This window comes from Equus caballus, chromosome 20 (genome assembly GCF_041296265.1).
Source record: "Equus caballus isolate H_3958 breed thoroughbred chromosome 20, TB-T2T, whole genome shotgun sequence".
NCBI classification, from domain to species: Eukaryota; Metazoa; Chordata; class Mammalia; order Perissodactyla; family Equidae; genus Equus; species Equus caballus.
In genome coordinates, this window is record NC_091703.1 from 16268637 (window position 1) to 16294572 (window position 25936).

The following is a 25936-nucleotide window of genomic DNA, read 5'->3' on the forward strand; positions in this document are numbered from 1 at the left end:
TGGCTAATGCAGTGTGATCATTAAAATCCTCTATTTCCCCTATAGGAAATTCTCAGACTGCACAACCTTATATGCCTTTCTCTCACACACAGCAGCCCACTCCACCCTACCCCTCCTCTATAATAAGTGTTTTTGGGGAAATTGTTATTAGTTGCATGCAACTGAAATGCTAAGGTGCCCCCTTCATACAGAGTAACTTGTATGGAGAGCAGGACATCAGAGAGCTTTAGTAAGCAGATCATGGATGAGGAGTCATGGGTGATAAGGAGTACTCTGTAAGGCTTGTCTTTCCTTTATGAGGTGGGTCCCAACTCAATTTGGGCTGACAACATTGATTGGATATATGAATAAAACAAGGTCTTACTGCTTCTGAGGCATGAGGTTCTTTAATTAATCAGCACAGGATACTATTAGATATCCTCTTCAATTTCCAAATGAATTGGCTCGTATTTTACCCAAATCCTAGACTAGGGTTTGCTCCAGTCATATATTTTTAATGCTAAGTGCAGCTGGTAGCTGCTGCACAGTTAGCCCAACTTAGAGGTAATGAAATGGTTGTGTATGTTGGTAGATCCTTGATTCTGAAGCTCTCAGAGGCACAATGTGTCCTTGGATGTCCTGGTGTTTAGGTGATAATTGGGTAGATGGCAGCCATGTACCTGTCTGCCTACCTGGCAGTTCTTGGAATAGGAGATCCTTTATGAAATTCTGATCTCCTGAAGTAGCAGTTGGAGTGTTTTGTTCTCTGCAGTCTTAGAGATTACAATGATACATTGCAGGTGCACGAGCAAAAATTGATCTCTGCTTTGGAAACTAGTTTGCCATTAACTTGTGAATTTGGGTATTTGCATATATAAGGATTTCCAGTAGTTCTGCTTGTAGGTGTGTATCCCAAAGAAACTCTAGTGCATTCTTTCCAGGGGACAAGCAGAAGTATCTTGGCGGCAGCATGGTTTGTGATAGCGAACTGACAACATTTAGATGCCCTTGAACAAGAGAATCAAAATAGATTGTGGAGTAGTCATAAAATAGAGTAGATAAATAATAGTGAAAATGAATGGGTAAAGTATAAGGAAAATCACGGGTGCATCTTAGTAACCTGGGGTTGACTTGGGAAAAAACAAGTCCCCTAAGACTTAGCACGGTGTGATACCCTTTTTATAAAGTTCATAGTCAAGCACAGTGAAATAGGCGTATGTGTTTGTGCTATAGTTTAGAAAATAATGAATATGGGTGGGAGGAAGGACATAGGTAATGTTCTAATAGTTGTATTTGGCCGTGGGTTTGCAGTTGTTCTTCACATTATTAAAAATTAAATAAAATGTAAAGAAACTGAAGTTGATAATCTTTGGGGGAGTTTTCATTGAAGGATTGGGACTTGCTCTGAACTCTGAATGTTGAAACTTGGCTCGTGGTGCTGTCAGTCATGTTAACTTGGAGCAGAGAAAGAGTCCTTGCCAGTCTCACTCTTCTAATCGTCTCTTCTTTTCAGAATTTAAATATGGAAAGTTGTATTGCCGTTCTTAAGCTGAACCCACTTCTCAGTTTCATTGTGTGTCTCACAGAGAGTGCGGTTGGTCTGTTTGGCACTGTTGATATGCTGCTTCTCTGTTAAACCAGCATTTTATCTCAACTGTCCGAAACCTGCTGATGTTCATAGGCAACAGTCTTGGGACTCTCCTTCCCAGCTCAACAGCAGAGCACAGGGCTAACTCAGCATATATTTTAGGAAATGCTGAGTGCATGTTCAGATGCTGATGATGGTTTTGGAAGTAAAAGAAGCCTGAGGCCAACATCTTATGTTTTTTTAATTTAAATACTTGGTTACTTTTTTAGTTGATGGGAAGAGGAAGCAGCTGTGAAGTGGAGGAGAGTAGAGGTAGGAAAAGAGCAGATACCCCTTCTGCTGATGGCTAAATACTCCTTTGCCTGTGTACATTCTCATGGGATTGGTTGGAGCAGAGGATGTTAAGGATGACCAGTATCCATGGATGACTCTCAAGCTTTGTTTCTGGCCAGTTGTTTGTGTCCGTGGTTTCTACTTTCTCATTAACCTTTTCTCAGAATTACCATATCTCCAGAATATCTGCTTCACGTCTCCTTTCCAGTTCTCTGTTTTGGGTGCTTTTGATTAGCAAAGGTGCCAAAAGACAAGTCCCTGTAGAAGGAAGAGGAAAAAAGCCAAATAGTCATCCCTTAAATGTCCTTTAATTGACTGTGTGTGACTTATGCTGCAGTGGAATACATGCCAGACAGTTGTCCAACATTATAGGCTATACTGCAGTGGAGAGAACTGAATGAGGGTCTGTCCTGACGGCTCACACTGGGCATGAAATAATCGGAGAGGGGTTTTCCAACCCTGCGTGTTCTACAGGGAACTGTGTCATGAAGTTGTTCAATGTGTTAGCTTTCCCTGTCTCCAATTAGAAGTGGGTTCTTGGATGTTCTTCTGTTTGTTGAGACCTTATAAGGAAATAGCTTTATGATAAGGAATTAGCTTTGTGATCTTGGTTAAGAACCATACCTGCATAATTATGCCTTAGTTTACTCATCTATAAAGCGGGGGATTTACTACTATCTGTAATTCTGATTTTAAAGTGGTGGATATCAAGTAGAGATTAGGGAAGACCATCACCTACTTCATGATATTTCTTTTGTTTGAAAGTGAGGCGCGTAGATATTCCCTGGTGATGTAGGAAACGGGAGTTAGCCACAGCAGAAAGAACAATCACCAGCCCTGGTAACTGTCAGCTAGGTGCCCTGACCAAGCTACCATGTGCCTTCAGGGTTTTGGTAAGGTCTAAATAACTTAACCTGTGTAAAGCCCAGAAGGAGCTCATTCAATGCTTAAATAACAACAACAAACTAAAAGTAATAGTAAGGGGCATTCTTTTCCCCGTTCCCTTGGATGAATCTGTGAGGAAAACTTTCAGTGCCTTGTGAGTTCTTTGAGGGTGTTGCCATCATCCTTTTTCCTCTTTGGAAAAGCATAAAGAAGAAGATTGTGGGATGGTGTTCAGAGTGTGTGTTTTGGACATTATGATTGCCAGCTGAAGTTCAAAAGCTTCAAAAGAATTAACGTTAAAAATAAAAAAATTTATGACATGTGAAGAGGGATGTGTGCTCCAGCTATCTGAGGCCAGGGAGCTGGCCAGCCCTGTGGGATTCTTGCCTTTTTCCCCCTCTGCAGCTGCCAGGCCACAGAGCCTGTTTTGTGAAAGATCCTCAAGAAACAATGAGGGAAAACAGCTTCTGTTTTATTAGATTAGATGAATTTATGTGCCTGGGGGCGGGGTGTCCGTGTGTTGGGGGCGGGGAGGGCAGCCATGGCCCATGTGGTCATCACATAAGTAATGAAGCTCCCTAGTAGCTGGAATTGGAGGGAGGGGGCGGGCTGGAGGAGGAGCATGTGGAAAGAGATTTCTGCAGTTTGCCTGGAGAGCTGCCCAGGTTTCCCAGCCAAAAAAACAAATAAAAATAAATAAAAGGCAAGTGCTGAATGACACAGATTATGATATTAAAAAGGGATGCCATTGAAAATGTGCCTTGGACCCTGCTGTCCATGGGGGTCAAGTGTGTGCATGGAGGGGGTTGTGATCTGACAGACTGGGCATACAAAAGTGGGGACAGTTAAACTGATTGCCCCCTTCAAAGGTGTCCCCCCATGTCGAAATTCTGAAATAAGGATTTGTGTGCATTGCAGGTTGGGGAAATTGCAGGATGAAAAGCTAGTGGCTCATTTCCTTTTTCTCATTTTATCAGGATGGGGGGAAAAGCCCCAGACCCCTCCTCTTCAGTGTTAGCTTCCCTCCCATCCACATAAATAACCTTCTCTCCCTGGCGCCTCCCCTCCCCCTCGGCCCCAGTGCTGTTTGGCTGTCCTATTGCCGCGCGGAATCTGCACTGCCGGAATCCGCACTGCCGCTTGCTTATTACGTACAGGGGAGGATTGTTGACAAGTGCTCTGGAGCCTGCCTCGCCGCGCTCTTCCTTCCTCCCTCCCTCCCTCTGTCCTTCTTCCTCTCTGTCTCTCTGCAATGATCCAGCTCTGAGGATGGCTGCTCCACGGGTCTGTCAGGTGCAGTTTTTGGTGGCTTATCTTGAGGAACCTGGGATAGAAGGTCTGTTCCTATAATAAAATAAAAACCAAATAGCTCTAGATTTGTTTCAGGATGGTATGGCTTTTGTTGGAGAAATAGGCCTTTTGTGGGTTTCCCTGCTGGGGTTCTGATTAAATCCATTATGGATGGCAAGGTGTGTGTGTGTCTATATGTATATATGAGTATGTAAAAAGTGTTGCAATTTGCTTAATATTAATATTCTTTTAGCTTTGATATCCTCCCTAGGGGCAGTGGTGGCTCCTGCAAAGGCACTATGGAAATTTACAAGAGAGAAATAATGTCGCTCTTAAAGCATTCAGCTCTGTTGACCATTTTGGCCAAATCTGTAGTTTTAGCTTGTATGAATTTAGACATTTCTCTGGGGACTGAATGCCATCCAGCTATAGCTGGTCCCTTTCTTTTATTGCCAATTTATGTGATCATTTCCCAGTGTTTAAAAATAGATATTTGATTAAAGTTAGTTCATTCTCACCATAGCTTTGGTCTCCTTTATAAAAAGCATGCATGGTTTCATTTCCCTTAATATTTTCTTTCTCTACCTCTTCTTTCCTTGAAAGATGGAGGAAACTGAGGCATGTAAATAGATACTGAGTGATTCTAGGTTAGATCTTAAAGCTTTAAACTTCAAGTGCTCTCAATTCTTCTCCCATATTTCATGCGTTAATCCATGTTTGTATTTCTAGATATAAACACAAATGAATTTTATGCGACATCAGTTTTAGGTGCCTCAAATCTTTGCAGATTCTGTGGCAACATTCCTCGAGTTCTGCTTTCTGCATTGCTTCCATTAGGTTTCAGTCCGGGGAAGAATGTTGCTTGGGAGGCAGTAGGCCTCTCTGAACTTGCTGTCAGCAGATTTTTTTGACTTTGAATAGCTCACTTAATCCTTTCTTATTATATTCATCTGAAAAGTTGATGTGGAGTTGATTGTCAATATTTGAGTGAGGTAATGAGGGCACTGGGCAGCCTCTGCCCCTCCCAATCATACTGCAAACCAAACATAATTTAGAACTTCTGTGGGGTCCATTTTTATCATCTTAGGGAATAAAGGCAGCCAAGAGAGTTTTTGGGGTAAGGGTTTGGCTATCTACTTATCCACAAATTATGATGTTTGGACACAAAGTATTTGGAGTCTCTTATCATCACAGACTAGTACACAAACTAGTAACTTTATGGGATTTGTTGATTTGTGTTAAAGCCAGCTTTACTCACCTTTGTAAAGACCTGGTAATATTTGAAGAGCCTGGTGCTTAGATTTGTAGGGTAAATGTAGTGATGATATGAACCTTTAAAGATATGTACTTGTGTACACACGTACATTGTAATTACTTAAAGGTAGACACTAGCTGTCTAATAACATGCTACGTATATGGAAATTTCCCTTTGAGAAGTGCAAATTCCATTATTTGCAAAGTGAGATTTTGGCATGTCAGGTTACCCGAGCATAAAACTTTGAACATGTTGGTCTCATCTATCTTTCTAAAAGAATTTCTTTAAAAATGCTCCATGTTTACCTCTACTATGTATGACTCTAAGTTCCCGTGCTCTGCAGTGATGCCATTGTTCTGTAGCTCGTTTTCCACACCAGCCTAAGCCCAACATTGTCTTTAGTCACTTTTCTTCTGATTGGGGAAAGCAGTTTCCCAGCTCTGATGTGTTCAGTGCTGGGCCATCTGTACAGTGGAACCCTTGTACTTCACTGATAAAACCTTGAATTGCATGTCCTGGGGGATCCCAAAGATTTATGCTTTTGATGGACAATTACAACTAGGTTGCCTGGTAAGCATGCATTGGACTGGTTTGCCAGTGTAAAATTAAACAGGTGCTGGGATGGGGCATGGACCTAGAAGTAATGTTATGGCCTGGGATAGAGGAGTTGTGATTGGATGCACAAGCAGAACTTGTCACTGTAGAGCAATGTGGATATTTTCCCTAATTATTATTATTCAAGATACTGTACCTGTTCTGATTACTATACAAATCATGTCAAGGATGAAGAATGAATAAAAAGTGCGAGAGTGTAGGGAGGAAGAACCGTTGTGCCAAAGAGGTAAGGGAGTTGTGCCAAAATGCACTGTGTGTTTTGCTCACTATTGTGATCATCTGAGTTTCAGTAGCTTCTGGGCTGGTCCAGAAAGCTTTCCTCGAGATCATGGATCTTTCTCACTGAGTGGTTCTTATAAAGAATGAAGTTCAGCTGCGGCTTTTTTGGGTTGTTGGGGCCACTCTAGGAGGAGTGTTTTCTCTCCTTGTGACTCCTGGTCAGGCCGCGGGAAGGCGAAGTCTTTTGTTCGTTGGTGGTGCTCACTCACTTGGGGTTTAGACAGCTAGAATAGGGCCTGTTTTAGTGATTGCGGCAATCTGGCCACCCTTCCTGTGTGTAAATGTGACATGTCTGCTGGGCTTGTTCCTTTGTGCCTCAAGGTGAGGAAATGCCTCCTGGGCTGAGGGTTTTGTCTGTGTTTTTTCTTGCTTGTCTCTCTCAAATTTAGCCATTTGCTTGATTCTGAAATAGGAAAAAAGGATAGGGTCTTGCCTTTATCCTTGCCTACCCAGTGGCTCAACTTTTCCATGTTATTAATTATCAGTGTGTCCGGTTTTTTCTCTAAAACCTTTTATCAAAAAATTGCCCAGGCCAAAAAGGTTTAGATTGTTCAGGAAGGTTTTGAGGGGCAAGAGTCTAGTGGCAGTGAAGGGCTCCTGTGGGATTATCGATTTATCTGTCTGTCTAACCACTTTTTGGGTGTTAAACTAACAAAAACTTGTGTTGGTGCTCTATCTTGAGGCTCTTTTGAGTGGTCATTGGGGCTGTTTTGGGCTTACATTTTCTTGGCTGGAATGGGAAATCTCCATACCTGATTTGAGAGCAGACAAAGGGGAGCCCTAGTCTGCTCAGGGGCCATTCTCCTGAGGGAAAGGAATAATTATTTTCCATAAGCAGAGGTATTAAACCACTTTCATTTGTCACTGCCACACTCATGGAAGCACATCATGCCTCACTACCGTCGTTTGTTCTCAACCACCTCAGCATTTTGATATGGAGAGGATGTCAGTGGACCAGCCTGGGCTTGGCTTCGCAGATCTCTCTGCACTGCTCACCCCTTCCCTGGGACCCTGGGATTCATGTGAGAGCTAAGCTTGACCTGAGTGTGTACAGTTGGGTTTGAAGTCCATATTCACGGTGAACATTCAAAACTGGCCTGAGCCAAATTTTCCCGGACATCAAAATGCAAAAAAGCAAGCAATCCAATTTTTCTTTCAAAATTTGAGTGAAAATAGGCTTTATTTTTTACTAGTAATGGCAGCAAACTCTGCATTCTGAATACCTCAGATAGGGTCTCTACCTCAACCAAGGGGGCTGCTTTTATAATTTTTCTCTCAATTCGAAGTGCTGCAGCCACCCCCATCCCCCAACACACACACACACACACACACACACACACACACACACACACTGCTGAAAATGAAAGCTCTCTTTGGATGCTTGACTGTTTAATATGTAATGTGATACCTTGTCTCACAGTGACAGGGTGACAGACGGCGTTGGCTCTATAATACAGAATTACCTTTTGTGCATCTCTTCAACAACAAAGCAAAATACATTGACTCTCCCTAATATGCTAATAAGTTTGGTGTGCTCCAGATGTTTTGGAAGCTGGGGAACAGCTTCAAAGGTCTCCTTGTGTTTCCTTTCTCTTTAACCCTTCTTTAGGCATTGCTTCTGTGAAATAGAGGCATTAAATTTTCCTTTGGTTTCGTGTTCTGTCATGTATGTATAGCTAATGGGAGGACTGGTGAAACTTCTTTGTGTCTCAAACATCATAAAATTACAAGGGCCGCACATTGTAGTCCTTTTTTTCAGATGTTAGAAAAGAATTACCTTCTCTTTATATGTTTGGGTTGTGAAATCTGTAGCTCTCATTAATTGCTTAGAAATCTTTGGCCTCGTTTCTGTTTCAGTTTTCCCAACCCCCTTTATGTTAAGGCAGGAGGGAGAAGATCGTGCCCATATATCTCCAGCCTCCAAGAACAAGAATTCTTATTCCCCTTTGCTGCTGCTGTTCCAGGCTCAGAGAAAAAGCCAATTTTGGTGTATTGCCTTGAAATCCTTTTCATTTCTTGCTAATTTGGGAGATGAGATAAAACACTCCTGAATTTGCAGAGCCCCGTGGATGGCAGGGTTCTGCTGTATTTGATTTCTTTGGAGTTCTCAGCTGTGAGAATGGGCATTGCCTTTGTGGTGGCTGAGTGGTCTCGGGCCTGTGACATGCTGCTCCTGTCAGATGATGGTGACTAGCCCAGGTTTCAGGCAGTCTCCAAGCTGTCTTTATGGCAGTGATTTGAAATTTTCAGCTCATATTTATTGCTTTTGTGAAAGACAATAGACAGGGTTTAATTTAAGTTCGACCTACTGAATATTAATAGAGGAGAACAAATGCTAATGTGGGGAGACTGAATCTCTGGGCCATTCAGTTTCCTCGTTTAACCTCCTCTCCCCAACAAAGGTTTGTATTGATAGGGGGAGGGGTTTGGGAGAAAAATCAGTTTGTATGTTTGAAGAAGGGGATGCCGTTTCATTATTTCTCATTGACTAAAAATAGTAATTTAAAAACTGGATGGCAGGGCTTTGTTAGGCAGGGGAAAGAAAAGACAGCGCCCATTAGCTTGTCTAACAGTATAATAATGGCTGTCCTGCCCTGTGGCATCATGTTCCATCTTGCTGACCTGGCTCTTCTGGATTGGGCAGGCTGTGCGACTTGGATTAAAATATTCAAAATGAAATGGGGTAGCCAGTACACTGGAGATATGAGGGAAGGGGGCAGAAGTGTGCAAAAAAGAGAAAGCCCAGTTTTATCCAGCCATGTAGACTAACTAAAAATAAATGTAAATTTTCTCTGTGCTGATATATACAGGATGGAAGTACTCAAATTGAAAAAGTCGATCATAAGCAGAACAAGTCAGTCCTGCCTCTTAATAGAAGCTATGAAAAGCAGAGGTCCTTCAGTTTGTATACCAGGCAATCAATTCCCTATGTATGGACCCATTTTCTTATTTGGAAAGTGAATCAAACGACCCATGTCTCTTCTAGTTCAGGTAAACCAGTCATTATTAATCCTTGGAATGTGAAAGATTTTGAAGATCCTAGTCTGCTTGAGGGCTTGGGACAGTGGACCTACCACTTTCATCCTTTTAATGTAGCTCAGTCATGCCTTAGTGTTTCAGAGCATCCCCATCCGTTTTGTCTCTCATTGAGCTCACGTACAGTTAAAGTCCCCCCTTTTCATGTCAAATTTCATAATCCTGTTTCCCTGAATTTGTGCTTGGACAGTTGAGTTTTTTGAAGGGAAGAAACATTATATACCTTTTTACATTTATGCCTCTTAGATATGAACACTTTCTTCCAGTGTGTTACTTATTATAGTTTGTATTTGTCATTAGCTGACTCTTATAGCTTTGTGACAAGTTTTGTAAGCAATCTTCTTCCCCTTCATAAAATTATCGATAAAAAGTGGAAGAATGCCCCAACAGAACTTGGATGCCTTATTGAGTTGTGTTATGATAGACTGTGCAATCATAATTGGTTTCCTGGGCTCTAACTCACATTTGCCCAGGGCCTTACTGTGTCTTAGGGCAACTAGGTCTCTTACTGACTTGAACCTTGCTTTCCCTTGCACTAGTGGTTCTCAAAATGTGTTCCCCGGAGCAGTGAAAGCAGCAACAGCACCAGTTGGGAATTTGTTAGAAGAGGATAGACTGGGGCTGAGGCCTAGGGGGCTGTTTGAACAAGGCTTGCCGGTGTTCTGATTCATGGACAAGTTTGAGAATCTCTACCTTTACAATCTGCTGAGATCATTCTTGTCAGAAGGACAAGGGTATTGAATAGCTTAACTTTTCTCTGCTGAATCATTTCACTCACTCACTCAGTCACTCACTCAGTCGCTGCTTCACTCAGCAAATACTTAAGATCTGTCGTGTGCCGAAGGGTACAGCAGCATTTCTTTCCTGGCTTCACCTAGCAGCACTTAGTCCTTCCTTATTTCCTCCTTGATCCAAATTGAGCTTCAAAACAATCACCTCTTCTTCTTCCTTCTCCTCCTGGACTTCCACCACCCCCACCATCACCTGTCTTTTGGTTTTTGTTTCTTAGGCACATTGCAAATCCCAACTTTGCTAGTCTTCTTTTGGTATTGCACGCTTGCTTGTTGGTTCCATTATTTCATATTCACTGCCCTCCTCTGTCACTTTTTCCTTGCCCTACAAGTGCAGACTTTCTTCTTGGCACATACTACGAACTGATTCATACATGTGGTTTGTTGATTATCTCCTCTCACTAGAATTTAGGTTTTGTTTGATTATGCCTGTATCCCCAGTGTCCTGTCATGTGGTAGGTGTTGCACGAATGAATGAAGTCAGATTCTCTCTCTCCTTTTCTGCTTATTCTCCTTTATGTACTTACATACTATTGAAAAATTTGAATTCAACCAAGAGCACACTTAATATTTAAGATGTATATCTCCTTTTTTTCTGATTAACCTGAATTTTTACTTTGAATTTCCCATCTTTTTCAAGTGTGGCGATTCATCCATCTTCTCCAGTTTTTACAAATATGATTTATATTGTGTCCCTGGCCAGTTTCCTAACCTTGGTTAAGTATTGTCTGTGTCATCCTAGTGATTGCATGGGCCAGCAAACCCAGTGTGACATTACTAAAGTGCTCTAATTTGGTGGTGATCAATACAGAGATTATTTCAACCACATATGTAATTTTAGTTTTCTGCAGCTGCATTAAAAAAATTAAAAGAAGCAGGTAAGATTACTTTTAATATAGTTGACTTAACCTAGTAATACACCCAAAATATTTCAAGAATTAATCAATATAAAATTATTAATGAAATGTTACTTACATTCAATTTTAAATTAATTAAAATTAAATAAAAATAAAATTTATTTTCTTATCTACAGTAGCCATATTTCAAATGCTTAGTTGCTCCATGTGACTAGTGGCCACTGTATTGCATAGAACAACTCTAATTTTTGAATTCTTGGGTGTACTTCTCCCCGTAGACTCAGATTTTCACACAGTTATGCCTTCTTTTCTCCTCATAGTGCAAACTCCCTACATTTTGTCTTTCTTTGGGAAGCTGTATGTGTTTTCATTTCCATATTGTAGTCACGACTCCTAAAGCCACATGTCTATATGATAGCCATGGGATTTTATTTACTGCATTGTATTAGATTTCTAACCTCATACTCTGAAATGGTGGAAAAACAGATACCTGGGGACATGCATGCCTGCACAGCCCAAGTGCCAGGATTTTGTTGCAGTGTACTATGTTCTTTCAGAAAATTTTGCCAACTATATATACTATATTCTGTATAGTGTCTAGTGCAGCCAATAGGAGCTACTGTTAAATGTTTGATCCAAAAAGGGATTTAATACAGGGAATCAAGTGCTTACAAAATTGATGGAAGAGTTGAAAGAACAAAAATCAAGGGCCGCCCTGCACTTTGGTCTTTGCTTTAAAGCCAAATGCTCTGGCTGTGAAAATGCAGATCCCTTGCTACCGTTCCTCCTGATGCCTAGCTTCTGATGCCCACGAGGCTGGTGACTAAACAGTGACATTGGTGGCCAGTTGCTGTGGACACTTGTATTTGTGGATGCTTCCCATTGGTGGAACCTGAATTGTATGCAGAACCCTAGATGCAAGGACATCCAACTGCTAGAAGACCAGGCTATTATTCAGCTGTCACTCATTAGTGTAGCCTTACTGCTTGTTAAAATACTTCCATATAACTTGGATAAAATACTTCCATATCACTTGGCACAGCCCCTTCCCTAGGACCTTTCTCCAGTTTGGTTACTGAAAACACATCCTGGGGTCCCAAGACTCCCTCTTGTGCTTGGTGCCATATATGCAGTCAGAGAGAATCCTTGTTCTTTGAGATAATCAAAGGCACATATGGTGACTGTCTAATATAATAGATTGCCATGAAGTGAAAGTTGTGTAGTAGGATTTCTGGTTAAACTGAGATATGGCTACAAAGTAATGATGCTTTTTCTTTTGCGGCAGGTTCTGGTTCCTGAAGGCAATTCCAAAAATGATTCCAGTTTTTCTAGACTAAATATTTAGCCCTTGAAGCGTAACTAGTTTGAATTGGTAATACTTGAGATGCCTTTCTTCCTTTCCGCCCCAGCCCTAAAAAGATGTTTATGTACTTCAGAAAAGAACCCTGCAGAACATTATGATTACCAATTTCTCCTTGAACTTCTGACTGTTAAAATTTTTCCTTGTTAGGCATTTCATTCTCTTAAAAGGTCTAAAGTAGGATGAAGTGTGAATTTTTTCCTTCTTCAAAAGGGATATGTGCCTTTTAATTCTCCTCTGTCCAAATTCTTGTCTGTCCTCATCAGCCATTGTGTAGGTTACCTGTGGTAAAGTGCTGCTTCCTGATGTCATGTATTGAAGTGTTTGTCCCCTTTTCTCACCTGTAGGGCTCCTTGGTAATGGCCAGTCTAAGGGATTAGGACCAGCATCAGAACAGTCAGAGAATGAGAAGGACGATGCATCCCAAGTGTCCTCTACTAGCAACGATGTTAGTTCTTCAGATTTTGAAGAAGGGCCGTCGAGGAAAAGGTTAGTACTCAAGGCTGAAATAACTGATGCCTTAAATCAGGGACTTCAATCTAGGTGCCAGTGTTTGACACATGGGCCAAACTTGGCCCCACTCGCCTGATCTCCCAATTTTTCATAGAAGAGCCAGAATTCTGGAGTTTTGTATCGAAAGCCCTGGTTTCTAAATATTGTCCGCTAATTAGAAATAAAGAGGAATAAACAAAAAAAATGCTGTGGGCCAAACAAAATATGTTCCTGTCATAAAAAATGGTCAAACAGTTGCCAACTTGTAATTCCTGACTTAACTGTTCATTTCAATTGATTTTCATCAGTAGTATGCTTGAGTATATTAGGTGATATTTTGCCATTTCTCAAGAGAGATGCTTCTAAAAATCTTGAAGAATTAAATGTGGTATTTTCTGAAATTTTGTCCTTCCTCATCAGGAAAGGAAAAATCCACTTCATGTTTAGCCAAGTTAGTAGTTGTGGAATTTGTTCTTAAAACTTTTAATTTACCAGCAGGTTTTTTTTTTTTTTTTCTTTCTTAAATGTGACTTTCCTAAATAAGATAGTTTGATAAGGAAGTTGGCTATGGTAGTTTGGTAAGAGTTTGTGGTTTCATGGTCAAACAGTGTTAGTGACATTGTATAATAATGCTTTTAATTGGGTGTTTTTAAAACCCTTTGTTAGTTGTCTGCTTTATCTCTCATGTGTTGTGTGTGTGGGGGGGGTTCCCCCCCCATTTATATTTCATTTCATTCCTTTTCCATTCTCATACTCGATGTTGTCCTGGAGGACTAGATAAACGACTTTTTCTTAGAATCTCTTAGTTTGAAAGGTTGGGGAAAGGAAAAGAAATTCCCCTCATCTGGTCTTCTTTGTTTACTCTTTCTACGGAATTAGTTACTTTTTGGAAACTATCTAGATGTGTGTAATGTAATGAAGAACTGAATATGGTGGAAAATTAAGAGGAAAGGACAAGATTTGCCCTGTGTAGATATTTAAAATCTTTAAGAGAACTGTACTTTGGATCTGGAAGTTGAGATGCGTAGCTCAGTCTTAGTTTATTTTCCTCCATTATGCAGTGTCTTTGTTTAAAAAGCCCTTGAACAGAGTCTGTGTTAACTTCCATCTTCCTTTTCTCTTAATCATTAGCACCGTGTCTTAGAAGGCATCATTAGGTTTGTGGTTATATGGTTAGCAGGTATACGTACCAAGCCTCTCTGCAGTGTACTGAGTGTGCTTTGTGTGTCACTCTTTTTGAAGACACTTGGGTGAGTGTCTCAGTGATAAGCGTGTTAGGGTTCAGATCCCCTGGAAGAAAAATTCGGCCTGCGCCACTTTGAAAATGCATCATCACAAGAGAGAGAGTTCCAGTGTGTGTAAAAAAAATCACAGCAGTAAATATATTGGAATGTGTAATAATAATATCTCTGCTTCCAAACATGGGTGGGTGGTCATGCATCTCGTGTCTTCTTTCATCTCTGTTTAGGGAGCAAAATTGTGTGAGTGTGTGGTGGGAAATGACAGTACCCAATCCTTTAGCTGTGTGGCTGGCTGTGACCCTCACCTGTGGTAAAATCAGCATGGGAGCGTGATGACGGAAGAGGAGGTTTCATTTCTCTTGCAGGGGAGTCCTTTGTCCCTGGCTCCTAGTGCCTATCTCAGATGACAGTGCTGCTGGCTTCCTCTTTGTGGTAGTATTTGGCAGCTGTGTGCAAACCAGTCGTTTAACTTTAGTTCTCCAGGACAGTGGAAAAGAGAAACCTTGTTCAGGGTGAATTTAAGGAAAACTTAACCATTGCTAATCTGCTTTAACTATTAGTGTGCCAAGTGCCTTACTGAAGTAATGAGTCATAGCAGCATTTTATTTGGTTATGGTCATGTTCTATTAGTGAAATCCATCAGGGACATAACATAGATTAAGGATTTTTGACAGGTTAGGCTAGATTTAGGGCTGGTTGTGGGTGGCCTGGATTATAGGAAGAGGGGTTTTTAGTTAGGGCATACATTTGTTGCACTGTTGCAGGGTACATGGCTAGTACAAAATAATAACTTTTAATACTTCTCAACTTTTGTGTTTTTTTTTTTGATGAGGAAGATTGCCACTGAGCTAATCTTGGTGCCAATCTTCCTCTGTTTTGTATGTGGGACGCCACCACAGCATTGCTTGAGGAGTGGTGTGTAGGTTTGTGCCCAGGATCTGAACCTGCAAACCCTGGGCCCCAGAAGTTGAGTGCACGAACTTAACCACTATGCCACTGGACCAGCCCCAAGACTTTCCAACTTTTAAGAGCTCATTTGTTTTGATCTCTCATTGGTATTTGGTATAAGTAATTTTGTATGAATCCTGCCTTCTAAGGCAGGATGTATGAACTGGCGCCTGAATTTTTGGAGCTTAGTCATTGTATTGTTCAAGCTACAATGCATCATCTTACATATGTGGCACCTTAGAATGTGCTATTTCTGCTGGTAAGTCAAGGCCAGAGTAACTACCTAAAGTGGTTATTTTGAAATGTTGCTTCAAGCATTGGGTGGATTGTTGACTAGATGCTATTTTTTACCTTGTGTCTAAAATTCCCTAAGCCTCATATATACATGAGAAGAGCATGTTTCATAGTTAAACCATTTGCATTGTGTGTTGGCATTTAGACTTTCTAGGAGAAATCGTTGAATCCTAAAACCCCAGAGTCATGGTTTGTGTATTTGCTTTGGAAAATGCATTCTCTCTCTCTCTTTTGTAGAATGATACGAATTGCTCCCTATTCTCAAACAGTTAATTAGTCTTTTAGGTACATGTTTTTAGGGTCTTCAGTTAATAGGCCTTTTGGTTGGGGAAGAAAGAAAGGGAATTCATGTATTTGACTTCCATGTTAAGAAAAATTAAAATCTGAAGTGTAGACTATGCCAGCCTCAGTTTGGATCTTTCCTTGAGTTCCCAAAGTGCACATTGAACTGATTCCATTTTCTGATGATAAGTCTTCAGTCAAAACAATCCCTCATGTTTAGAAAGTATTATTTTTCTACAGGAAACCCCCTAAGATGTGTTCGGCTCTATGTACTTGATGCCATTTGTTTTAATTGAAGTTGGGAATCTTTTTTGGCACAGAAAGCAGTAGAACCCAGAGTTCGATAGGATTTATTTTTGTTTATTGAGACAAAAATAAAAGGTGTCTTTTTACCTAGCCGTTAGAAGGTCATCATCTAAAATCACTCTTTCTAAAAGGAAAGCCCACCTCTCTCTAGAAGCTCTTTGCCTGTTTGATTGATAGGGCAGCCCAGCCATCGAATATCTGACAGACCTGGCACTCTTGGGTGTTCCTAGGTGTTGGTTTTCTTTTGCTTTTGATCATTGTGGTAGGTGAGTCAAAAAAAAGTTTTTTGTTTAAAAATTATACATTAATGTAGTTTTTACATTTTAGAGTAGAAACATTATAGAGACTTTCAGTCTTTAATCAGCCCCTTTTGAATTTGATAGTGGCTGTGCCTAGCTCCATACACCCCCCACCACACACACACACTTATGTCGCCTATCCCATTCTACTTGGTTGTTGTAAAATTTATGTTTCGTGAAGGAAGTTCAGAAGCCAGAATGGACAGATTTTGCCAGTCAGATAGGGACTGACTTTGAGAAACTCTGGAATAATGGTTATGGAGATAGGGAGTATCTGTGTGACCAGTGGAAAGGAAGGTGTTGTACAAAGAAGCTGGTTATTGTATGCTTTTAGGTATAAGTAAATGGAAGACCCAAAATCAGTAGTCCACAGCGGGGGTCACATTAGTTGAGCACCCAAATGTATACCGAAATTAACTGTGTGTATTTATGTTGTTTTTTCTTTGAGTGGGTAGAGGGAATAAGTAGGAAAAATGTAGACAGTGGTAATTCTTAGGGATGTGTCATGGGGACCTTGTGTGTGCCATAGTGGTTAAGAGTGTAGACTGGTGCAACACGTGTTTTTTCTTTTTCTTTTTTTTTTTTTAAGATTTTATTTTTTTCCTTTTTCTCCCCAAAGCCCCCCAGTACATAGTTGTATATTCTTCGTTGTGGGTCCTTCTAGTTGTGGCACGTGGGACGCTGCCTCAGCATGGTTTGATGAGCAGTGCCATGTCCGGGCCCAGGATTTGAACCCAGGAAACACTGGGCCGCCTGCAGCGGAGCGCGCAAACTTAACCACTCGGCCACGGGGCCAGCCCCACATGTGTTTTTTATTATTCTGGCTCACCATTTACTTGTTACATGCTCTTGGGGCAGATTCTGTAACATTGCTGGGCCCCAGTTTCCTCATCTGTAAAATTTCTCTGATAATAGTAACCACCTCATGGTGGTTTTGTATACTGAACAGGTTAATTCTTGAAGAGCACTCAGGTTTATAATGAATAATGTGTTAGACGTTATTAGATATCATTTGTGTATGTGACACATGAATTGCTACATGAGAACGTGCACAGTCATTGAAGACTTCTCAAATGTGTGTTAGAGGAAGTTTGTTTTATACAAATTGTGATTTATGTCTCCCTCCATGACACCATGATCACAGCCATTTGTGGGCAGCTGGAAAAGTGTGGGCGTGTGACCCTCTTTTGACGTTAATTGAGTCACAGGAAGGACCCTTGTGCTGTATAGTGTGAATTTCCTCTGCAAAGCTTAGTGTGACCAGGTATTTGATTGCATGGAGTAGGCACGAGTGGGGTGAGGTTGTAGTTTGCAAAGATGGGATGTCGGTGAGCAGATTCCATCCCAGCTATTCACACATGACTCATTGCCTCACCTTAGGGGCGAGGCCCCTATTTGCTAGTATTTAATGCTCAGATCACTGACACACTTTTGAAAACAAACTCCAAGAGAATCTACTGAACTAGTGAAAAAGGGCAGACTGTGCCTCTACAGAGACATAACTATTTTGTTTTTATTAAAGACTTGCTGTATTTTAGTTCGGCCTTTGACAGTATACGACTCACTGACTTCAAAGATAGATAGTCCTGTTCCAGTAGATTGGATTTGGAATGTCAGGAATTATTTTAACAGCAAGGATTCCATGCCTTATTGCAGTTTTGTTTCTGGATATGAATACGTGTTGAAGATTATGAGAATTCTCTAGGCTTTTAATAAGTATTCCTGCCACAGGTGAATTGTCAGTATTAATATTTCCTTATTATTTTTGTTCTGAGTTACTTTGTTGATATAAAATACTTTCATACCTCCAAGTTCGGAAGGAAGATAGGCCCAAATGCATAGGATTCGTGTTTGGCAGCATACGGTGTTAGAAATTGGAGTTTTTCAATGTGAACATCCTTAGGAATTTACATTTTAAAAGCCTAAATAATTTTTACATTTCCCTTTAACAAAATGCGTTAGTAGGGTAGTTTAATGTTAAATGCACTTTGCTGTTATTGCCAAACTTGAAAGCAAAGCAAGCAACAAACAGCTCAGATATATTTCTTTTAACTTTTGGGTTATGTTTATTTGCCTCCTGGACCAGGCTATTTGCAGATTGTTTTGTTGTTACAGCTATGAAGAGCATGTTACAAAGTGGAGGTTAGTACTGTTGTAATTTTTAAAATCTAGAGCTATCTTGACTGAAACATATTTTCTACTTAGAGAAGGTAAAGAAGGGACAAAATTGAAGAATGGAATATTATGTGACAGCTTTAATTACCCCAGGAAATAATCGTGGAATTAAATGTAAAGTAAATGTAGATGTGTCCAGCCAATCTGCTCTATTTTCCCAAATAGTTGCCATTTCTGGAGCCCTTCTTTCTTTCCTATATTCTCTGGTACCCCTTTCCTTTCCTTTTTCCTGAAAGACTTTAAAGTTTTTAGTATAGATCTGTTAAGGCTGGATGAATCTTTCAGCTTTTGTGTGTCTGAAAATGTCTTTATTTCACTCTCATTTAAAGAAAATATTTTTATTTTATGAGAACGTGGAATCACTTGGAGTTGTGAGAAATTCATTTCGCCTTCATTTTTACAAGATATTTTTGCTGCGTATAGAACCCTCCCCCAGCCCCCGCCCCCATACTGCTCCACTCCCCTGTCTCCTGCTTTGCATTGTTTCTAATGAGAAGTTGACAGTCATTCTTGACTCTCCAAGAAGCGTCATCTCCAAGAAGTGTCATTTCTCCCAGTCTAGCTTTTCTATCTTTTCCCAGTCTACATCCTTTTAAGATTTTCTTTTAATCTATCATACAATGTTTCTTGGTGTAGTTTCACTTACGTTTCTTGAGTTTTGAGTTCATTGAGCTCCTAACACAAATCTTAATCTGTAGATTTCATCAGTTTCAGAAAGATTGGAGCCAATATTTCTGAATATTTGTGTGTGTCCTTCCTCCCTGCTTCAGGGATTTCAGATGCTGCTTTAAGTTGTCTCCCAGTTCGATAATACTCTGTTCGTTTTATCCCAGTCTTGTTTTCCTCTGTTTCATTTTAGATAGTTTTTATCCAAAATCTGCAGATATGTAATTTTTATCTCAGAGATTGTTGTCTTTACCTTTAGAAGTTAGATTTTGGTATTTTTCTAATCTTCAGTGTCTCTCCTAATATGCTTACTCTTTTCTATCATCTGTGCTATTTATGGGCCAGTTTGGATTGATGGTCCTCCTCAGTTTGGTTACGTTTTCCTGCTAGTTTGCTTACCTGGTAGTTTCTTATTGGGTATCAGGCATTGTAAAGTTTCCTTTGTTGGGTGCTGGATATGTTTGTATTTCTCTACCTGTTCTTGAGCATTCCTCTAGGATGTGATTAAGTTACTTTTGGGCCTTGGCTTTTCAGCCTTGTTAGGTAGGGCCAGAGCAGTGTTTAGTGTTGGGCTAAGTTTTTCCCACTATTCAGGCAAACCCGAACGAGTAATGTACTCAGTGACTTGTGAATTATGATGTTTACCGTTTTGGCTAGTAGGTACAGGCACTGTTCCTGGCCCTGAGTAGGATTTGGGGCCTTTGCCCTCTAATCCTTTCTTGTGATACTTCCTTTTGGGTAGTTTCCTCACACACATGTGCTTTCCCCAGTACTCAGCAAATACTTGAGGAGGACCCATGGCAGATTCCAGAGTTTTCTGTGTGGTTTACCCCTCAGCAGTACTCTGACCTAGAGATTCTATTCAATATCTTGGCCTCCCCACACTCTCAACTCAGATTCCTCTAGACCTTGCTTATATTTCCGCTCCATGTGCTGTGGCTGGAAACTCTGTAAAGTCAGTAACCTGGGCAATTATTTTTTCCCATCTTTCAGGGATTGCAGTGCTTTGTTCTGTGATGGTCATTGTGTAGATTTTTAGTTCTGTCAGGCAGGAAGTAAATCTTGTCCCTATTCCTCTATCTAAACTAGAAGCAGAAGTTCTGTCTGTTCTTTGAATGTTGGAAGAGAGAAAGAAATGCCCTGCCAGCAAATGGAACTACCACGTTTGTACTTTATCTTAGTCACAGCCATAACCTTTTCATTTAATTTTGTTAGTCATTAAAAGAGAAAAAAGTGAATTGCATAAGTAAGCCCTGATGCAATGAAAAAGAAAATTTCAAAATAAAGAAGCAGTTAACCTATAAATAGAAAAATCTCACTCCACCAGAGAGCATGTGACTATTAGAAATCCTTCAGCCTCTTTGAAGTTCCAGAACCTCTGTCTTTAAAAGAACTTCCCCTTAGTGAATAAAACATAGTGTACTAATAAATCATACTGTAATCCTCATGAAACACCTGGAAGGTTTTATTATCCTTGTTTTCTAGCTGAGTCAACAAGTGTTCAAAATACTTGACTAATGACATATTTCTTATAAGTAGCATTCAGGATTTGAATCCACGTCTTCATATCTGTAATGCCTGATCTTTCCCACTACACCGTGTCACTTTCCGTCAGGGGTGTCACATGTAGGTCTTATTCTTTCAGGTACCTCTTGGACAGACAGATTCCAGAATGGCACTCCCTTTGGGCCAGCAGCACCTGGCTTATTGAGCTCAACCATGGCTGGATCACAGCCCCACTCACCTCCTCAGCTGCGTACCTTTTGTGCAGTGCACATCCCTTGTGGCCCCTCAGATTATGAAACCTAGTACGTGTTCTCTTCTCTGCCAGTATTTGTATTCCTTCTTTAATGAAACCAAGTTTTTCTTCACTGTAAACCTAGCAGTAGAAGGAAAGCGGAAGACTTAGCTTATCTTGAGCAAAACATGTTTTACTTTTGCAGTTATCTCTGGAGTGCTCCAATATTAGAGGTTAAAGGTCACGGTTTTCATGCAGAAGGGCATGGGGAGAGCTGTTCTCCCTGAATGTGAGAACATTCCGGACCTAGCTGACTGTTCTGTTTCAGGTGGCTGTTCTAAACAGATCTGTGATTTTAGTGGGTTGTCCTACGTCCCTCTGGGAGTATGCTCTTCACTTTTCGCTCAGCTGGCTGGAGTTGGTGGCTTAGAGGGGCAAAGTAAAAGTATTGGTTCACCTTATGGTGCCTGCTTATGGATGTACTTCACCTTTCCTACCGTTCAGGTTTGGGAGGGGAGCTTGTATCTCTCAGCTCCCTACACCAACCTTGATCTTAAGTGTTTTCCCAGATAAAATGGTCTCCAAGGTGAAACTGAGGGTCAAAATGTCTTAAGTTGGATAGCAGAGAGCCGAGAGAGCATTTCTGATTGTGTTAGAAATTCTCTCTGGCTGAAGCACGTGCGTGTCCTGTTTACTGCGTGATGGCACATGCTGCTCATTCACATTCATGGTTAGGTTCTTTCCCTTCAGCCACATCCCCTGGGCTTCTGTTCCTACCTCTCACATCGTACTTTCATGAGTTCCCTCCCCTCCACGCTCCCTTCACCTCCCCAAGGCACTGGTTGTCTCTATTAAAGTGAAACCCCCTCTCTTCTGTCCCCATGGTGAAATAGAGCCTGGTTGCAGAAGGAAGGAAGCTGCTGTAATAAACATAACGTCTAACTGGTTTTGCACATGAAGTTATTTATGGGAGGTTTGTGGGATTCCCCATCTCCTCTTCCTGTCTTGGAGGAATTTTAACTACTTAATTACTTGTATAGCACGATTTGGGGGTTAACAAACAACCTTATGCATTGCTTTAGTTTACAAGAGGCAGATCTTCTTTCTCATCAATAAAGCATCTTCTGGCGTCCATCTGTGTCTTCCTTCTTATGTTTTCGGCCTCTGTGCACATGAGTAGTGTCTAAAGGTGCCAGGCAGACCCCTTTACGGAGGCCTAAAGGTACAGCTCTGTCACCTCTTAGAAGAAAGAAAGCTGAGGGCCAGGTGGTTTTGAGGGGTGGGAGGTGTAGTTAGTTGTTAGAGGATGCAAGTCCAGAGGATTAAAGTCAGGGGTGGATTTCGACTTAAAGAAGGAAGAATGTGGAATTGGGTGGCTAATGAGGTTCCTGGGTGATTGACTAAACTTGGGCTGGTATTGGGGTTACTCTGATGGTATGTCCATGGGTAGATTGGTTTGGTTTAAATGGCGGGTCGACTGCAGGTTCCCTTTGGAGTGTTTTCTTCGCACCCTCTACCCTTTGCCTCCAGCTGAAGCAAAGGAAAATTATTACCCAAACCAGGATGATGAGGGCTGAGAGGTGCCTCTGTGTGCCTGACATCCGCCTGGGCAAAGCACTGACATCCTCCCAGAGAGGATATCCCCGACGCAGGAGCTGCGGGAAGGTTGTCACTTCTCATCTCCACTCCCGCGGACTCTTACTGGCCTTGTCTTCCTTAGTGCCGTGGTCGGGAGGGGGATTGGAAATAGTTATGAAGAGCAGTGTTCTAGGGCTCTTGGAACTGTGATTGTCCTTTAAGGTGCAATTGCCCTTTCCAAGTTCCCTGTTCTTGGAGCAGTGTCCAGATCTGCTTCCTCAAGGCAGTCTCCTTGGAGAGCTTTTCTGCAGCTTCACTCTCCTTTCCTAGTGACCAGTCTTCCTCCCTTCTGTCTTCTAGGCAGTGTGGCCAGGATGTGTTGCTTAGCCTTCTCAGCCCATGTTTTTAACTTTGCCTCTTGCCTGGCACTCCCAAAATAGATGTGTCCCCAGAATCAGGACTCAAGCCTGGGCCCTTGGAGCTCCCTGACCTTCCAGGAGGAGAAAGCTCCCTTTGAGCCCAGCTGTCTCCCACACGTTCCATGAGGCCATCTTTCCTGGGACAGGTAGACAGCCTTCCAAGGCCTTGGTGTGCATGAGGTTCTCTAAACTGTCAGACTGATTCTGGGTCCCTGGGACCTCACAGGCGTCTGTAGACTATTTTGTATCCATACCTGACGGCCTCCTGATTTTAAGGCAAGTGACAACCAGGGTGGGAGACTTATCCCTGAGTGATCCTCAGAATGAGATGGTTTAAGGTGGAACTTTTTTTTTTTTTCTGGCACAATTTTATGACAAGGTCCTTGATTCGCATTCAGGAGAAAGGAGAAAATTTTTAAGATTCTAGAATCACATAGGATTTAAATCCCAATTCCTACTTTTAACTGTCCATGAGAGTTAGTCCCCCTTTGCAGAATTGCTGTGACAAATATTTGTATAGCACTTACATAGTGCTTATATACGTAATATAGTGATGTGCTGACAACTGTTCTAAATTCTTTACATATATTAGCCTATTCAATCCTCACAGCAAACCCTTTGGGATAGGTCTTTCATTATCACCCCCATTTTATAGGTGTGAAAAGTAAGCCACAGAAGACTGTACTTTGCCCAAGAGATAAAGCTCCTGGCATATTGTCAGGACTCAGTAAATGGTTTCTATTCACCCTGAGTAAATTAGTGAGGAGCCACCATGGAACACTGATGATGATGAGAGATGGAAGAGTTGTGTTTTCAAAAATATTTTGGGAGGCCTGAGGATTCTGAGAGCTGAGCAAAGTGATCCCACTGTAACCCTCAGAGGAGGGTGACCCTCAAGGAAGGAGTGTCCAGTGGGGCTAAATTATTATCAAAATTTGAGTTGTTTGCCAGGTATTTGGATGGATCTAAGGATTTTGCAGTGCAGGAAATCACCATTTCAGAGAGAAGAAACAGAGAAGCACGTAATTTCAAATGTAGCGTGGAGAGTGCCACAGAAGATGTGACCTCTGTGGGACACAGGGGCCCACTGACTAGGGAATGTGTCGGGAAGTTGGGGCATCTTCAGTAAGATGACCTGTGCACTTAGTTTTTCCTTCTGTGGGGAGAAGTGAGAGTGAGGGAGATGTTAACTCTTGCTGTCCTCTGGACCCTGTGGTGGAGCTCTTCTTGTAACTTCCTGACAGACTGTGATGTGAGTCAGCTGTGGGCTTATCAGCCAAAATAATGCAGAGAGACAGGCCCAGTGCCTAGGGCTCCATCAGCCCGGTAGCTGCATGTGGTGGAGCAACATTAATAACATGATGAGCATCTTGGGTGCTGGGCTGCTTGCCTGTGGGAGGAGACGACAGCTACCAAGACCTGCAGTGCAGGAAGGGCCAGCACTGAATGCCTGCGAGCCTCTTGGTTATCCTTGGGTGGGGCTGGGCCCTGACACATGAAGTGGTTCTTTGTGCTTGGTCGAAGGCTGCCTGGGTGCTTCAGTGCTTTATCTGACCGAATCATGCGAGGGCCGGGAGCGGGCACTGTTTATTTACTAACTTTTCTTTCCCAAGGTGGTGAGCTTGAGACAAGAGGTTAGCTGATATTTTGAAAGGACATATGTGGTTGTTGGGGAGAAAATATTAGGTCCCAGTCCAGTTTTCTATCTTGTAAAAGCTTCAGAATTGACACAGTATTCTTGTAGTTGGTGTTAGAATCACCCGCAGCGAGAGCAGGGCGAACCCCACATGCCCACACCACACCTTCCTGAGGTCGGAAACGACACATTGACAGCCCTCAGGGACTGCAGTGGGCTGGGGGCCTCGCAGGCTTCAAGTACAGGCCCCAGGTTGGATGGGCCCAGCTAGGCAGACTTAACAATTACCAAGAACCCAGGTGATTCTTAGAATTAAACGAAATAACCTATCAGCACTGGGTAGGAGCCTGGTATGCTTTAGCATTGACCCCCGAATCAGTCTAAGCTAAGATGTGCCTAGAGGCGCTGAATTCATATTTGTTGAATGCGTTTTGAAGGACAGCATTAGCTTCTGTCTGTTAGAGGAAGGAACAGGCATCTGTCTTCACCTTAGGAAGTGGAAAACAAACCCTAATCTTGATTTCTTTTCTTTATACCAAAGGAAGAGTTGACTTAAACATAGAAGTGCTTGGCTAATTAAAAGGGATTCAGGAGGACTGTACTATTTGAAAGCTTATCACTGTCGTTTTCTGGTTTTGATCAGAAGGCTTTTAGTATAAATTTACATTGGCTCCATCCCATCTTGAGTTTTAAAGTTATCCTGGAATTTCCATTTAGAAGTGTGTGTTACAGTGCCACATGTCTGGCCTGGGTACTTTGGGGTGGGGCGGTACCTCGGTGTGTGTGAAGCAACACTGCGTGGGAATCTAAAGCAGGGAGAGATGATCGGGCCTTTCTGGCATTGTGCAGTGTCTCCTTAAATTTACTGTCAATGCTTACCTTCCTGGAACTGTGGTGTATTAAGCTTTTTCATTATTGACAGTGGGGTCCTCTTTCCTTAACAAGTTGTTTTTCCTGCTCGATGTGGAGTTCTGTCTAGAGAAGTCTTCGTAGATACTCAGTTCTGCATAAACGGACTTCACGGTCCTAAGAGGTCAGTGCACGTGGGTCTTGGTGTGAAGGAAGGAACAGGAAGTGTGGAGCTTGTTCCAGAGCCGTGTGTCCTAGGCATGGTTACAGATAGGCAAAATACATTTGATTTAATTGTCCTTTAGTTGTTGCTGAGGACAAATTTTTAGACACTTGAAGGAATGGGCATCTGCCCCCATAATTTGCTTAAGGCTCCTGGTAAGCACGCACACTTCTGCTGCGTGTATTTGTTTAAGGAAACTGGCTAGAACTTCATTTGAGGCAGTTTTATTACTGCTTTGGCCTTTTCCTTTTTCTCTTACCTCGGAGATCTGATTGCAGGGATATCACTTCCACCTCCCATGCAAATGATGGTCTAGCATGCTTTGTGGTTGCCACGGAAACTCGGTGCCAGTGTCTTTCCTTCCTCCTGTATCATGGCTCTTCCTAGTCTTTTAAATATGAATGTTTCTGTTACGTATTTTTGCCCTCCTTGCCTTTTACACTCTCAAAGGACAAACGTAAACATGGCCCTGATCTTTTCAGTAGTGTATGACCCTCCCCAAACCGTCTTATCAGTTCGTAA

At 41.8% G+C, this 25936-nt stretch overlaps 1 protein-coding gene across 10 annotated transcripts in view; it reads left to right on the forward strand.

Annotated features, from left to right (window-relative positions):
* Positions 1–25936, forward strand: part of JARID2 (jumonji and AT-rich interaction domain containing 2) — a 255093-nt gene that overhangs the window by 134582 nt on the left and 94575 nt on the right. For 5 of the 10 annotated variants that reach the window (XM_070244931.1, XM_005603585.4, XM_070244932.1 and 2 more), the window contains one exon: positions 12616–12757. The exons of 3 other annotated variants lie outside the window; for them this stretch is intronic. In XM_070244931.1, the coding sequence (XP_070101032.1) occupies positions 12616–12757 (142 nt within the window). Of the gene's footprint in view, positions 1–3937; positions 4122–9039; positions 9216–12615; positions 12758–25936 lie in introns of those variants that run through there. 2 more of the 10 variants (XM_014734728.3, XM_023624480.2) reach the window with 2 other exon arrangements.